At 48.4% G+C, this 15,291-nt stretch overlaps 1 protein-coding gene across 2 annotated transcripts in view; it reads left to right on the top strand.

Annotated features, from left to right (window-relative positions):
• Ccdc149 (coiled-coil domain containing 149) overlaps positions 1 to 15,291 on the top strand; it is a 92,545-nt gene that overhangs the window by 41,013 nt on the left and 36,241 nt on the right. For both annotated transcript variants that reach the window (XM_013353335.2, XM_005366038.3), the window contains exon 4: positions 6,226 to 6,333. In XM_013353335.2, the coding sequence (XP_013208789.1) occupies positions 6,226 to 6,333 (108 nt within the window). The remainder of the gene's footprint in view (positions 1 to 6,225; positions 6,334 to 15,291) is intronic.

The following is a 15,291-nucleotide window of genomic DNA, read 5'->3' as shown; positions in this document are numbered from 1 at the left end:
GTCACCCACCCATGCATCATCCATGCATCACCCATGTGTCACCCATGCATCATCCATGCATCATCACCCATGCACCATCCATGCATCATCACCCACGCACCATCCATGCATCATCACCCACACACCATCCATGCATCATCACCCATGCACCATCCATGCATCATCCATGCATCACCCATGCGGTCATCCATGAATCATCACCCATGCATCATCCATGCATCATCACACATGTGTCAACCATGTGTCACCCATGCATCATCACCTATGTATCATCCATGCATCACCCATGTGTCACCCATGCGTCATCACCTATGCATCATCCATGCATCATCACACATGTGTCACCCATATGTCACCCATGTATCACCTATGCATCATCCATGCATCACCCATGTGTCACCCATGCGTCATCAATGCATCATCCATGTGTCACCCATGCATCACCCATGCATCATCACCCATGTGTCATCCATGCATCATCACCCATGCATCATCCATGTATCATCACCCATGTGTCACCCATGCATCACCCATGTGTCACCCATGCATCACCTATGCATCACCCATGCATCATCCATGCAACATCCATGTATCATCCATGTGTCATCTATGTATCCTGCGCTGGGGCCCAAGCTTCCCCTTATTAGAGGAAAGGTCTCCACAATGCAATGTGACAAGAGCCTTTAAGCCTCACCTCTCCCTACTTGTCACTAAGGTTATATGATGTGTGTTTGTGTCTACGAGTGACTGGGCATGTGTGTGAGGATGTTCCTGGGGCAGAGAGTGTGTCTGAGCCCCCGGAGCTGGTATTATAGGCAGCTGAAAGCTCTGGATCTCTGGAAGAGCAGCAAGGGCTCTTAACAAACAAGCCACTTCATCGCCCTCTCTTCCTGTATTATCCTTGCAAATCTCCTTCCCTCTTCTGTCACAATTACAGTTTTTAATTACATTCTATTTATTTAATCTGTGTGTGTGCACATGAGCCACAGCACATGTGTGGAGGTCAAGGGACACGTTTTGGGAGTTAGTGATCTCCTTCCACCACGTGGGCCATTGTCAGGCTCAGCAGGCCCTCTGGTTGGCTGAGCCATTTCACTGGTCCGCAGTCACAACTTGACTTAAGGACAGCTCGAGTGACTTACGTGTGAGGAGTCTATGGTTTGCCCACTGTTTTCGGCACACACTCTTATTATCAAGGAGAATATGTCAGCCTTTTCTAGCTTGGTCTGAATATTTAAAAGAGGCTCCTTTATGTCCCTCTTTGAGCTTTTTTCCTGGGCCACCACCTGCCCTGGCGATGGAAAGATGCGCCCTCCTGGGCCCGTCTCCCTTCCCTTTGAAACCCTAGTGTCTTGCCACATTCTCCCTGACATTTCTTTCACGAAGTGCTATTTCAAACTGATGGTCACGGAGTCCTTCTCAATAACAGTGAGACAAAGCGCTCTGCATAGCAGATAAATTATAAGCAGGCACCACCTGCTCGCGTGATGGATTGTTAGAGCGGGTGTGTGAGTCATGGCTGTTATTTTTGGTCAGGAGAATTGTGTGAACTTTGCTCCTCTATTCAAAGCTCTTGAAAATGTGCCACACCCTCCCTTTTAAGGTGTTGGGTACCCTAGCAGAATAGTCATTTTCTGGTGTTTAGTTACTGTTTCACAGTTGAGAAGGCAGGAGGCTTGAGAGTAAAGAAGGGTTGTGTGTTGACAACCCTCCCTTACAAGTATAAAAAAAAAATACAGTCACTTGCCTAAAGGCAAGAATGCCTCTCCTTTCCACTTCTACCCCTGAGGTCAAGAACAAAACGGGGGCAGATATACTGTGAACTCACAGCCCCAAAGGTACTGTGATTCCAACTGACCACCACCACGGCATTGTGGGTGATGGCGGGATGCCTGGCTGTATTGTGGTTGTAGTCTTTTCAGCTGGGATGCAGACTAAATACGGTTTGATAACGATGGCTCTGGCTCTCTGAATGCCTTTCTGTTACTGCCCAAACCTCTATCCCAGTATTCTCTGGGATCTTGGGTGTTTATCCTGGGTTTCTGTCCTGCTCTAGGTCCAAATGTCCAGGAGCTCCAAGGCCAGCACTTATCAGAGCAAGGCCCTAGGTGTAGAGCCACTATGCATGCTAATTGTTTCTGGTCCATTAAAAGATTATCAAGGAAATTAGGAAAGCTTTCATAGGCCTTTTAGAACCATTGTATGGGCATGGCTTTAAAACACAGAGTTTTCTTAAATTTATTTTCCTAATAATTCATGTTGGCTGCATCGCACAAAAGCATTGATCAGGGACGGACTGAAGAATGTGTCTCTTTTGCTGCACAAGATGAGTTTGCTAATTCAGTGACTGTGGTCCCTGAATGTCAGGGTCTCCCCTCCCTGCCAGGGGGTGGAGCCAATGTTGATTGAAAAGGGGAGTCTGGGGGTGTGGCCATCTTTGTGCTTTGGTTTCCTTGTATGTTTTGATTGGTGCTCATGGAAGGGTGCAGGTGGCAGTGGCTCCTCCCCTGAGACTATCATCCTTCCTGCCTGGTGCCTGCCCTTCCATTTGGGTGGATGCTGCTGCTGGCTCTCTAAGAGGATCCATGAGCTAAGGTCTGGGAATTTTCTGAAGTTCAGTGGAAGCAAGGCACAGTGCAGGAACCAGGAAATGTCAATCAAGAACAATTTCCAGTGCCTGCACCCAGCCTATCCTGTGTCTTTAAACTGTACCTATACACACACACACACACACACACACACACACACACACACACACAGAGAGAGAGAGAGAGACAGAGAGAGAGAGACAGAGAGAGAGAGAGAGACAGAGAGAGAGAACTCTGAGATATGAGGTGAGGAATGCCCCTTTCCTGCCCTGGATCCTTGCCCCCAGGACACCCACAAGGTCCACCATCTCCTTTTCACTGTGACCTCTTCTGCACACTCTGTTTCCTGTACTTCTAGAGTAATACCTGGCCAAATACCACATGGTATAACATATAATTAGTAGCTCCACAGAACCACAGAGTTTTGTCTGTTTGGGTCATTGCTACATCCCCAGGCTTTAGACAGCGCCTAACCCAAAGCTGATACCCAGTAAACATTATGTAAATAAACAAGTGACGGATGAACAGTGCAGGCACAGAGTCATAAAGGGCCAGCTGTGGTCAATGAGGGACCTGCTGTGTCCCCACAATTCTGTCCCCTGTGTACTTGAGTTAGCGCCATGGGGGAAGGGCTTTAGGTAGCACCCCCTGGGTGCACAACCTGGGCTTCAGTATTCTGTGTTTACTGTACACATTCCAGGTCACCACATGGAAAGTTGGGTGTTAGTTCCCTTCTGCAAATGGAGAAAATGCCCCAGGGCGGCTAGTGACAAAGCTGGGAAGGAACTTTGAATCCCCACCGGGGAACTTTCCAAAATCAGTTGGGAGCAATGGTTCCTTGTTGCTTTATCTACAAAAGGGAGTCTAATTTTCCCCTTCTTCTGCAACTTCGTATCTCCTGAGAGCAGAGTTCTTGGAAAATGGGGAGCAAGATATTGTAAGCTATGAGCCTTGCCAATATGGGGTTGAAGATGTAGATTGCACTGTGGCATGGAGATTGTATTGGGGACAGTACAGTTTGTCCCAGGCGAGACCGCATGCTAGGCACTGGTTTTAGGACTTAGTGCTTCTTACTCCCAATGCCGAGGCCAGAACCTCCAGCTCAGCTTCACATCTCCTCTTTCAACTGTGTTAGGGCAGAGGGGAGGAGCGAGAACTAAGTTCCTCGCCCTTCATGGAACTTATGCTTGAGCAGGGAGAGGGAGGCAGGAAATAAACGGCGAGCAATAAACCATGAAGTGAATTATATGGTGTGTTAGGAGATGGCACGCGCCTCAGACAAAAGGCACGGGAGCAAAGGGGAGGGTGGCCGTGTTAAATCCAATGGTCCAGGGGGCGTCCTGTGGGGACCAGTGACCTCTATGAAAAAGCCTGAAGGAGCTGACAGAGACTTTGGGCAACAAGATGGGATCAGGCCTGGCATGGAGGAAGAAGGAGTGAAAATGGAGGTTGGGTATCTGGGAGGAAGAGACAGAAGGCAGTCCCAACCAATGGACTGTGGAGGTCTGATTGGGGTGTGTGTCAACAACTGCTAAAAATTTCATCTTTAGAGTCTTTCCCTTGCTGCCTTTTCCTACCCAACAAAATTGTTCCCAGAAGTGTAGCACTGAAGGCCTTGGAGACGTGGCCACTAGAGGGGGGTTGTCCGTTTACACCTCTGGATTTGGGTTTCCTGAACTTCAGCAGGAAGGCATCTGGAAATTTAGCTCCGTGTACAGCTTTTTTTGTTTGTTTGTTTTTTGCTTGTTTTTTTTAAATTTTATTTATTTATTAAGGATTTCTGCCTCCTCCCTGCCACCGCCTCCCATTTCCCTCCCCCTCCCCCGGTCAAGTCCCCCTCCCTCATCAGCTCTAAGAGCAATCAGGGTTCCCTGACCTGTGGGAAGTCCAAGGACCGCCCACCTCTATCCAGGTTTAGTAAGGTGAGCATCCAAACTGCCTAGGCTCCCCCAAAGCCAGTACATGCAGTAGGATCAAAAACCCATTGCCATTGTTCTTGAGTTCTCAGTAGTCCTCATTGTCCGCTATGTTCAGCAAGTCCGGTTTTATCCCAGGCTTTTTCAGAAGCTGGCCTTGGTGAGTTCCCGATAGAACATCCCCATTGTCTCAGTGTGTGGGTGCACCCCTCGCGGTCCTGAGTTCCTTGTTCGTGTTCCCTCTCCTTCTGGACCTGATTTAGACCTTGAGTGACTGCTGTGAGGCCCCCGCTTTTTCCATCCTTCGTCCTCACCCCGAGGCTTGGAACACACACATACAGCCTTGTGTGACTGACTGTCGTGCTCAGTGGTTGTCTCCACTAGAGGTGGGGAGAACTTGGTCTGTCGGGTAACAAGTTTTCTTTGTAAAACAAGGGTAGGTTTCTGCAGAGCAGGGGACAAGGGTGAACTAAAACTGCGTAGGGGTGTCCAGAGTCCAGGGGAGCCCCAAGAGGAGATGGGTATATGTCAGAGGGCCAGCAGTGCTGCTTTGGGGAAGGGAATGGAGCTGCCTAACTAGGTAAGCCCCTCCGACAGGGTCGGTACCCTAGGTCTAGATAGGAGTAAGTGTTTGTGAGAGAAGAAGCTTGTGGTGTGTGTGTGGGGGGGGTGATGTTTTGAAAACTGGGGTGGAAAGCAATAACCTGGGCTCTTTGGCACCGTGAGAACTACCATCAGGAAACAATGAGATGGGAGACAGACCAGGAGACCAGAGAATCACAACTAGATCCCAATGTTGGAAATGGTCACCTTTCAGAATGGCAACCGAAGTTCTGGGCATTCAGCCTGGGGAGATGGCATCGTGGGTAAGATGCTTGCTGCAAAATCATGAGATCTGAGTATGATCACCAGCACACTTGTAAAAAGAAGCACAGCTACAACTGTAATCCCATTGTTGGGGAGACAGAGACAAGGCGGTTCCTTAGGGCTCACTGGCCAGGTAGACTAAAGGGATTGGCAAACTCTAGGTTCAGTGACAAGCTGTCTCACAAAAGTAAGGTGGAGAGCAATTGAGGATGTCAGCCTCTGCCCTCCACATGTGTAAACACACAGGCATACACATGTGCACAAGCAAATAGACACACAGATTCTGGGCACTGGAATAGCAAAGAAGAGTTCATTAAACAAGACACATTGGAAGGAACAGAAGAAATGACCTAATTGAGGCAATCAATCCTTTCTTACATTGCTGGCCCTAATTTGTGAACTCAACACCATCCAGTTTGAAAGTGGCTATTTTATCACCTGAGTGTATACATGTGGTGCATATGTGTGCAAGTATGTGCTTGCGAGGGTACAGAGGTCGGAGGAGGACACCAGGGGTCCTGCTCTATCATTCTTAACCTTACTCCCTTGAGACAGGGTCTCTCATTGAGCTCAAAGCCATGCCTGACTTTTTATGTAGGTGTTGGGGATTTGGACTTGGATCCTCATGCTTGCACAGTAACCCCCTCCCGCCCCCAGGATAGACAAGCTCTTAGGAAAGTTTTGTAACCTGTCCACTCTTGTGAGCCACTCTGGAAAAGAACCTCCCGCACATTCACTGACACGGGGTTCTGTGGGATCCAGCTGAGCTGGATGCCAGCATCCGTACATCAGGAAAGCCCACGTTTGTCCATACCTCCATACTGATTGCTCTTGTGCTATGTTGATATTTCCAGGCTAATCTTGTGCAGCTGTTGAGAGACTCTCAGGACAGGAATAAACATCTGGGAGAAGAAATTAAAGAACTCCGGCAGAGGCTTGGCGAGGTCCAGGGTGACAATAAGGTACTGTGAACATCGACGGGGAAAGGCTCACTGCAGGAGTGCGCGCTGGACTCTTCTGAGTGGGTAGCACGTCCGGAAATGCACTGCAGCATTGGTGGGGAAAGATTGCTATAGATTTTTATATTTGCCATCATGCAAATTCACAGTTTAGTGCTTGCCTTTATCGCAGCCCCTTTGTGGGTGCACGTGCGTGCACATGTGTGTGCTTCGGAGCTGCTCTGATATCGTCCCAACCCATTCTAGAACTTTCGCTCTATCCAGCTTGGTGGTAGATAACATGTGGTTGAAGGCAAAATAAAAGCAAATGCGATACTTCCTCCCTTCTACACAAATAATGGGTTTGTGGCTCTGATGATTTGAATTTTAAGTAGTCATTCTACTAATGATGTTCACATCACCAATTTACTTTATTGCTAAATTTGGCAATTTGTATGGAACATTGCTCAAAATCCACTGCTCGGCATTAATCAAACTCCCCTGTTGGCAACGTTAATTATAAAATATGAACTCATAAACTCCACACTAAATGCGTGCATTCACTCTCTCCCAGCTGAAGCTGCGAACAAAAGTACAATCGAAAAAGAGAAGGAAAACTGAAGTTAAATTCTGTTCCCCCAAATAATTCTCCACTTTGCCTGGCGTGGACAGATTCATTTTCAGCCTTTTGCCAGAGGCGGTGCTCACAACAGCAAGGGTGCTGGGTTCCGACTTAGAAACTCTCTACTGTGTCTCTGTGTGTCCAGGGGTGCTTTCTTGGGGAGACTTTTTTTTCTAGATGTTATCACATTCCTTGACAAACGAAGGTAGCTTTCTCTTTCATGGGGAGTGGTTGGTTTTTAGGAGGCACCATTTTGAAAGATGTTCACATTTTGTGTGTGTGTAAAGCATGTTTAGTACTCTCTGGAAGTCAGTTGCCTACAGGGAACTCTTACACAATGAAAGATCAGAGAGGCCAGTGTTGACTGCTAGGTGGGAAGGAGGCCCAGATGGTTTGGATATGGTGCCATCCCTGCACCCCACCCCACCCCTGTTTGTGGACTGGAAGTTTGGCTGTTGTAATAGGAGCGGCGGGGCTGCATCCCCAGCACCCTGGCCGCCTGGCTAGCTTATACCCCGAAATAATTACACAGACACTGTATTCTTTTAAACACTGCTTGGCCCATTAACTCTAGCCTCTTCTCGGCTAACTCTCGCACCTGGACTAGCCCATTTCCAATCATGTGTGTCGCATCCCAAGGTGCGCTTACCAGGAAGATTCTAGCCTACGACCATCCTGAATCATGTCTCAGAGGGCAGAGCTATCGCCTCTGCCAGGGGGAGGGGAGCATGGCGACTCTGCTCCAGAGAGCAGAGCTGTTGAGTCTGAGCTCACTTCCTCTTCCTCCCAGCATTCTGTTCTGTTTACTCCTCCCACCTATGTTTTAACCTATGAGGCCAAGCAGTTTCTTTATTACGTAACCAATGACCTTCCTCCATCATTTGGCCCCTGTGTTAGTTACATAATAAAAGCAGCTTTAGGAAGCATCTTGCTGGGAAAGGAACTGTGGCAGGACCATGATGTGGACGCAGAAAGAGATGGTACGGTACTAAGTGTTCTCCTTTTATTGGTCCTGGACTCCAGCCCAGAGGCATCCGTAGCCTATGTTTAGGGTGGTCTTCCCACTTCATGTAAGCTAGCCTAGGAGATTCCTCACAGCCGTGCCAGCTGTTTGTTTCTATGGTGATTTGTCATGTCAAGCTGTCAGTCAAGACTACCTGCCACAGTCCCCAGTCATGGTTCTGAAAGGAGCTAGGACCTTGAAGAAGTAGCGTCTGGTAGGTCGGGTCAAGAGTGCCCTCACCAGGGGACTACTTACTTACCACCTATGGACCGGAGCAAATAGGGTTTCTAGTTGTCAACAAGCGTCAGTACCATAGGAGCAGCTGACCCTTCTTCCCTGCTGTCCCCCTTTCCCCCTCTCCAGCTGACATCTTCTGTGTCTGCCATACTGTGCTATAGCCATGAGGCCCTCACTGGAAGTCCTCTGAAGATGTGAGCCGAGAAAACTTCTTTACTTTCTAACGTACCCAGCTCCATTACGGTGGTTTGCTCCCATAATGGAAGATGAGCTTGGGGAAACCCTCAGCAGTTAAGAGCGCTTGTTGCCTGTGTCTGGGAGCTAGAGTTTGGATTTTGGCATTTCTTAATGAACCAGGTGTCCTGAATGTATCTGTAAGTCCAGCTCTAGGTTGGGGCAGTGACAGGAAGTTCTCTGGGCTTGATGGCTTCCAGCCTAGTGAAGAAAACTAGAGCCCCAGGGTTGTGGAGTGAGCCTATATCAAAGGGATACATGGAGCATGGCAGGTGGGAATACCCAGTGCCCCCTTCTATTCTGAGAGTAGTGCACACAGACATTTTATTTTAGCTCACAGCTCTAGGACATATAGTGCATGTTTAATAAATTAAATAGAGAAATAAAAATATTTTTGAATGAATTAAGTCTTCATTTATCTATTTTTGAGATAGGATTTCACTGTGTAGTTGTGATTTATCTGGAATTCTTATGTAAGATTATACTAACCTTGACCTCACAGAGATCCACCTCCCTCTGCCGAAATTAGCTAACTCTTTTCCATCTAACTACTGTAAGACATATAGATAGGTAAATAGATAGATAAGCAAACCTCTGTATTTAACATAAATTTGAAAACTGAGGCTCTGTTTTTCCTGGTTGTGAAATAGGAGTGAGAAAGAATGTCCAGAACAGGTTTTCTCTAGCACCCCAGAAGCTCGGCAGGCTCCCATGTGGCTGATGCATCATGGGATGATCAGGTCAGGGATCAAAGGTCAACTCTGGAAATGTCTTCCTCCATCAGTCACAACAGAGCGTGGTCTTTCTAATAAAATGTGCAGTTGTTTTCTTTATGCTCATAAAAATACAACGTGGATTTTGGAGCCAGCAGAAGCAGTTTGAAAGTGTGACTGTTTATGATCCATGCTTCCTTAGTAGTATATTAGTTCCCTATTTTCCTTTTGTTATTCTGAGCGACTCCCGCTTTTAACTTTTATAATTATGTTTCTGCTTTAGCAGTTGGTTATGTCTTGATCTTAGGCCTGTTCCCCTTTCTGTGTATGTGCGTGCGTGTGTGTGTACACCTGTGTGAGTCTGTGTCTTTGTCTGAGCCCGTGTTGTGATCTGCACACCTGTCAACTTGTATCCAAGATTTTGGATTTAGTGACTCCTTCATGGCCTGTAGAGCAATCTGTCCGCTGGCAGGTACCTGGAGGCTGTTATCTTGTTCACCAGACCCCTGCTCATATGTGGTTCCTCTCCAAAGATACAGACATGGCAGCAAGCCCCAGTCACCGTTCTGTTCTTTGTGTCTGCACTTTTGAGGCTGGCCAGGTCCCTGAAGTTGTTTTCAGGCCCATGGCCACCCTTCTCTCAGCACCTCCAGGCCTTGGTAAGATTGCAGATTCCACAGTGGTAGTAGACCTCCTGACACTGAAGGCCCTGTTCAAAGGTTGCTGGGGCTGTGTGATAGAGAACTGGTTAAGCCTTTGAGGTGTGTGTGTGTGTGTGTGTGTGTGTGTGTGTGTGTGTTTGTGTGTGTGTGTGTGTGTGGTGTTGTGGTCATGTGGGGTTCTGATGGTTGGTCATTTTTGTCGTTTTGATCCGTTATGCCATGGGTAGCTACCACTCTTTGAGGTCTGTGTGTGTGTGTGCGTGTGTGTGTGTGTGTGTGTTTGTGGTGTTGTGGTCATTATGGGGTTCTGATGATTGGTTGTTTTTGTCGTTTTGATCTGTTATGCCATGGGTAGCTCCCACTCTTCCTTCATCTTCAAGATACTGGCCATGTCCTTGTCACAGTGTGCCAGGCATCCATAGTCTGTCCACAGCCAGTTTTTCCCATCACAGTCGGCCTGAAACCTTCATGCAGGCTTCAGCCTGTCTGCCTTTCTGCCTGTGTCACGGGATCTTTACACCTATTACCTACCCTGGGGCCATCTCCTGGACTCCGCTTTCTGTCCACTCCCATTGCAGTCAGATCATGGATTACCTGTTACCTTTGCCAGCTTCAGGTGTCAGTCCTGTGTCTTCTCACTGTGTTTGTCTCTGCTTCTCTGATACTGTGTGGCCCTGTAGCCCGGGGTGGGGGAGATGCTCAAAAGATGAATGTTTGTCACATACTTCATCCTAGGACCCTTAGACCCCTTCTTAGGAAATCTCCCAAGAAGTGGAGGGGAGGTTGCGTTGACTGAGCGAGCAGTGCTGTGAGGGGATAAAGGGAACCAGAAGAGCAAAGGGACCGGTACAGTGCTCACGAGTAAATCCAGCACTTGTTAGTCAGAGGCAGGAGGAGCTTTTATTTATTTATTTATTTAAGATTTCTGTCTCTTCCCCGCCACCGCCTCCCATATCCCTCCCCCTCCCCCAATCAACTCCCTCTGCCTCATCAGCCTGAAGAGCAGACCGGTTTTCCTGCCCTGTGGGGAGTCCAAGGACCTCCCACTTCCTTCCAGGTCTAGTAAGGTGAGCATCCAAACAGCCTAGGCTCCCACAAAGCCAGTACGTGCAGTAGGATCAAAAGGCAGTGCCATTGTTCTTGACTTCTCAGCAGTCCTCATTGTCCTCTATGTTCAGTGAGTCTGGTTTTATCCCATGCTTTTTCAGACCCAGTCCAGCTGGCCTTGGTGGATTCCCGAACGAACATCCCCATTGTCTCAGTGTGTGGGTGCACCCCACATGGCCCTGAGTTCCTTGCTCGTGCTCTCTCTCCTTCTGCTCCTGATTTGGACCTTGAGATTTCAGTCCGGTGCTCCAATGTGGGACTCTGTCTCTGTCTCCTTTCATCGCCTGATGAAGGTTAATATCCAGGAGGATATCCTGTATGAGGCAGGAGGATCTTGAAATCAAGACCAGCCACAAGAGAGTGGGACAAAGGAGTTTAATTAAAGAGAAGGAGAAAGGGGTGCACAGCAATGCGTGGTGTAGTAATAGTAGCGGCGAGGCTGCGTCCCCAGCACCCCGCTGCCCGCAAGGCTAGCTTTACCCGAAATAATTACACGGACACTGTATTCTTTTAAATACTGCTTGGCCCATTCTCTTCTAGGCTAATTCTCACATGTTAATTTAGCCCATTTCTAATCATCTGTGTGTAGCACCCCAAGGTGCGCTTACCGGGAAGATTCTAGCCTACATCCATCCTGGGTCGGAGCTTCATCGCGTGTGCCTCAGAGAGCAGAGCTCTCGCCTCTGCCCGCAAGAGTGGAGCATCATGTCTCTCTGAGGCGTCTGCCCCCGAGAGGAGAGCTGTCGAGTCTCTGTCTGAGGTGTCTTACCTCACTTCCTCTTCCGCCCAGCATTCTGCTCTGTTTACTCCTCCCACCTTATGTTTTAACCTATCAGGGCAAGCAGCTTCTTTATTTAATTAACCAATGACCTTCTTCCATCAGCGTGGTGTGAGGAAGTCGGAAACAGAAATAAAAGTTATAGAAAAACAAAAGTCCCAATAAGGGACAAATAGCAGCTCCACTGGGAGCCCGTGGAAGGCCTGATAGGTGCGAGGGCAGAGGACAGACGCTGTGGCCAGAGGGTGCCCATGCCTGTCCTGCTCATGGCCAGGCCCATTCCACTCAGCATACTTAAGGGCCAGGTATTTGCTGCTTGGAGACCAAACAGGGGCCAAGTGCAGTGTTTGCTGAACACCTGTGCCTATGGGCAGCATCTCCGAGCTGCCATTTAAGAGTGACTCGTCATGCCAGAGGAAGGCGGACTGTGGGTATTAAGCACATGTGAGCACTGAGGTGACAGGAAATGGCCTGCCTTTGATATTGCCAGAGAGACTGATGTTTCTATTTGTTCAGCTAGGGCCTTGGCACCCTACACTCCATAGAGCACTTCCAAATGTTTTCAGGAGGGTTTGCAACGATAGCAGCTAGTACAGCTTCGTATTTGCATAAGCTGGGGGGCATGTATCTTGTGACATGTGGGTGAGGGTGCCTGGAACTCATTACGACCTGACCTCCTCTGATTAGTACCCAAGAATTGGGGTGAGGAGCAAGAATGCACCCAGAGAAATACAAACTCCCAACCCTAGCCAGATGAGAGGATGACAACGGAGTCCCCCCAGAAGCTGCTCCTTCCTCAGAATTTCAGGGCTTTTGTTTTTGTTTGCTTTGTTTTGATTTGGTGGGATGTGTTCACACATGTGTGGGTGCTTGCATATTTGTGCATGCATGTGGAGTCTAGGGATTAATGTAAGGTGTTTTCCTTGATTACTTTCCTTTTATTATTTTGAGACAGGACAGGGTCTCTTACTGAATTTGGAACTTGTTAGTCAGAAAGGCACAGGGATCCCCCTGTCTCCACCTTCCCAGTGTTGGGATTAAAAATCTCACTGTTTAAAGGTCAATGAGGACTCAGGAAGAAAGGCTCCAGGCAGCACCCATCACCTTGGGGACATCCTGTGGTTGATACAGGGCCCTTGTATTTATCTGTGGGAGGGAAGAACCAGTTATGTGGGAAGGAGCGCCCCCATCTGTACTGATCCTACTCTGAAGGTCCCCAACATCCCTGGCCTTTGCCTGCCTTTTCTTCTAGACGTGGAACAGAGAGAAGGGTAAGGAGATGGAATGTGGCAGAAGAAGGATCTCTGTGGATCTAAAATTTCAACAGCAAGCTTGTAGAGGCTGTCTGAGTCTTAAGACCAGCTCTCTGGCAGAGAGAGCCCAGCTTCTGGAACTTAGCCAGCTTTCTTGGCATAAGAATCGATGTCATAGCAATCAGGTCCTTGTTTTAATCAGGGTTACTATTGCTGTGATGGAACACAGCAAGTTGCGGAGGAAAGGGCTCATTTGGCTTACACTTCCTTATTACTGTTCATCACTGAAGGAAGTTAGGACAGGAACTCAAAGAGGGCAGGAACCTGGAGTCAGGAGCTGTTGCAGAGGCCGTGGAGGAGTGCTGCTTCCTGGCTTGCTCCTCATGGGTTGCTAAGCCTTTCTTATAGAACCCAGGACTACGAGACGATAGCCTGGGCCCTCCCCCATCAATCATTAATTAAGAAAATGTTCTACAGGCTGCCTATAGCCTGGTCTTGTAGAGGGATTTTCTCAATAGAAGTTCCCTTCCTTCACACGACTATAGCTTGAATCAAGTTGACATAGAGCTAACCAGTATACCACCAAACTGATGTCTATGATCTTGGGATGGTTTGCCACCCAGAAGGATCTGGCTGAAGAGCAATAGTGCAGACAACCGAGGAGACCCCATCTTTGGGCATGCTTAGACCCCAGTGTGTGTTCCTGCTCTGCCTGCCAGGGTGTAAGTGATCTGAAAAAATTTGGTCATGCTCTGGGTTTCCCGTGTCCTCACCTTTAAGATGCCTATCGGTGGTGGCTGGGCTTCTTTCTGTGTCTACCCACACACACCTGGTGACTTCCTGTATTCCAGCAGCTAACATTGCATAAGAGGCTGAGAAACACAAAGTTCCCCACTAGGGAACTTAAACGCTGATTGGGGAGACAGACAGAGAACAAAACACATAAAGTCATCAGACAGTGTCTAGTGTGAGGAGATGAGAGAGCGGGGTGATGAGCTATAATGAGGGAATGTGTGCTCCATCCTTCTCACCGTGCAGCGAGTTCTCTGGCTGGGAGGGGACGGCGACCTTTAATGTGTCACGACCAGTGTTGCCTGAGAGTCCCCTCCCTCACACTAGTCACCAGTAGCCACAAACTTCCCTCCTGTGGTCCCACTATTTCCAGGGCCCCCAGTGTACGCCCTGGGAGAGACCACGATCCAAGTAAAAAGTCTGCCACGTGGCAGCCAGACCTCCAAGCTCAGCCCCCTCATCACCACCCCAGGTGTTGCTAGCAGCGAGCATCATTTTTATGCAGGGCTTCTGGAAGCTCTTGGTGTGCCGTGCACCCTATTAAAGGAACACCTGTAAGATGCACCCACAGCAGCCACCCCCAGGCCCTCTGGGACAGTGACGTCAGTGATGGCTCTGGCACTATTACAGCAATGGTGGCTCTTGTGTGCCTTTCATTTCGTGTCGTGGGCATGGGCATAGCATGGGCAGAGGCAGAAAACTTGTTCTTTTTTTAGTCGTCTCCGTGACACTGGAGAAATGCCGGCTTTGCCTTCAATAGTAAGCTTTATGTTTCACCAACTGGCAGCCCTGAGTACCTCTCTTTGATCTGGTGTTGGCCCCGTAAAGCCACAGAGCCCTTCTGTGACTGCCGGTTGTGGGGAGTGGCTGGATGGATCCTACAGCGCAATGAAGCCCAAGTCATCAGCCAATAAAGACAAGCCAGTGAGCAAGCAGGTGATCAATTAAAGTATACTTTGCTTATTAAAAAAAACAAGGAAAACATGTTGTGTTCAGCTGTGGTTGTTTGTCATAGTCTTGGATCAGAGCTGGGGAAGTTGTGTACAAGCAAGCTGTTCTAGAGGGTTCAAGGGGGGTTCTGTTGCACTATCTCCAGGAGGGGACACCTAATGAGACATTCTTTCTTGGAGTATAGCAGACATTTTGTTTTGAGGTAGGGTCTCATCTAGCCCATGGGTTCTGTTCATTTAACACATATGCTCTGGGGATGCCACAAAAAAAAAAAAATAAGTCCGTACTTCTATGGGACTTCATTTGTGGTAGACCCATAATTGAACAAACAAACAAGTCCCTTTCCTAGATCCTGGGAAGTGGAGTTTCACCATTGCACCTCTGCCGTATTGATTGAAGGTCTACTGGATAGCACACAGTCTGGGTATGTCAGCCATGGCAGGCACTAGGCAGACCATGAGGCTAGCTGGTTAACAGTAGGGGTACCCCAGAAGTTCTTCCCTCACATGCCCAGGCCACAGAGACCCTGGAGGAAGGAGAACAGATATCTGGGGGATGGTTTACAAGTGTCCTGAGGTAGAACTGAGCAGAGTGTATGTTTGAGGATTACATTGGGAAATTGTAACACAT

Source organism: Microtus ochrogaster, unplaced genomic scaffold (assembly GCF_000317375.1).
Source record: "Microtus ochrogaster isolate Prairie Vole_2 unplaced genomic scaffold, MicOch1.0 UNK5, whole genome shotgun sequence".
Lineage (NCBI taxonomy): Eukaryota > Metazoa > Chordata > Mammalia > Rodentia > Cricetidae > Microtus > Microtus ochrogaster.
This window is presented reverse-complemented; position numbering and strand designations above follow the sequence as displayed.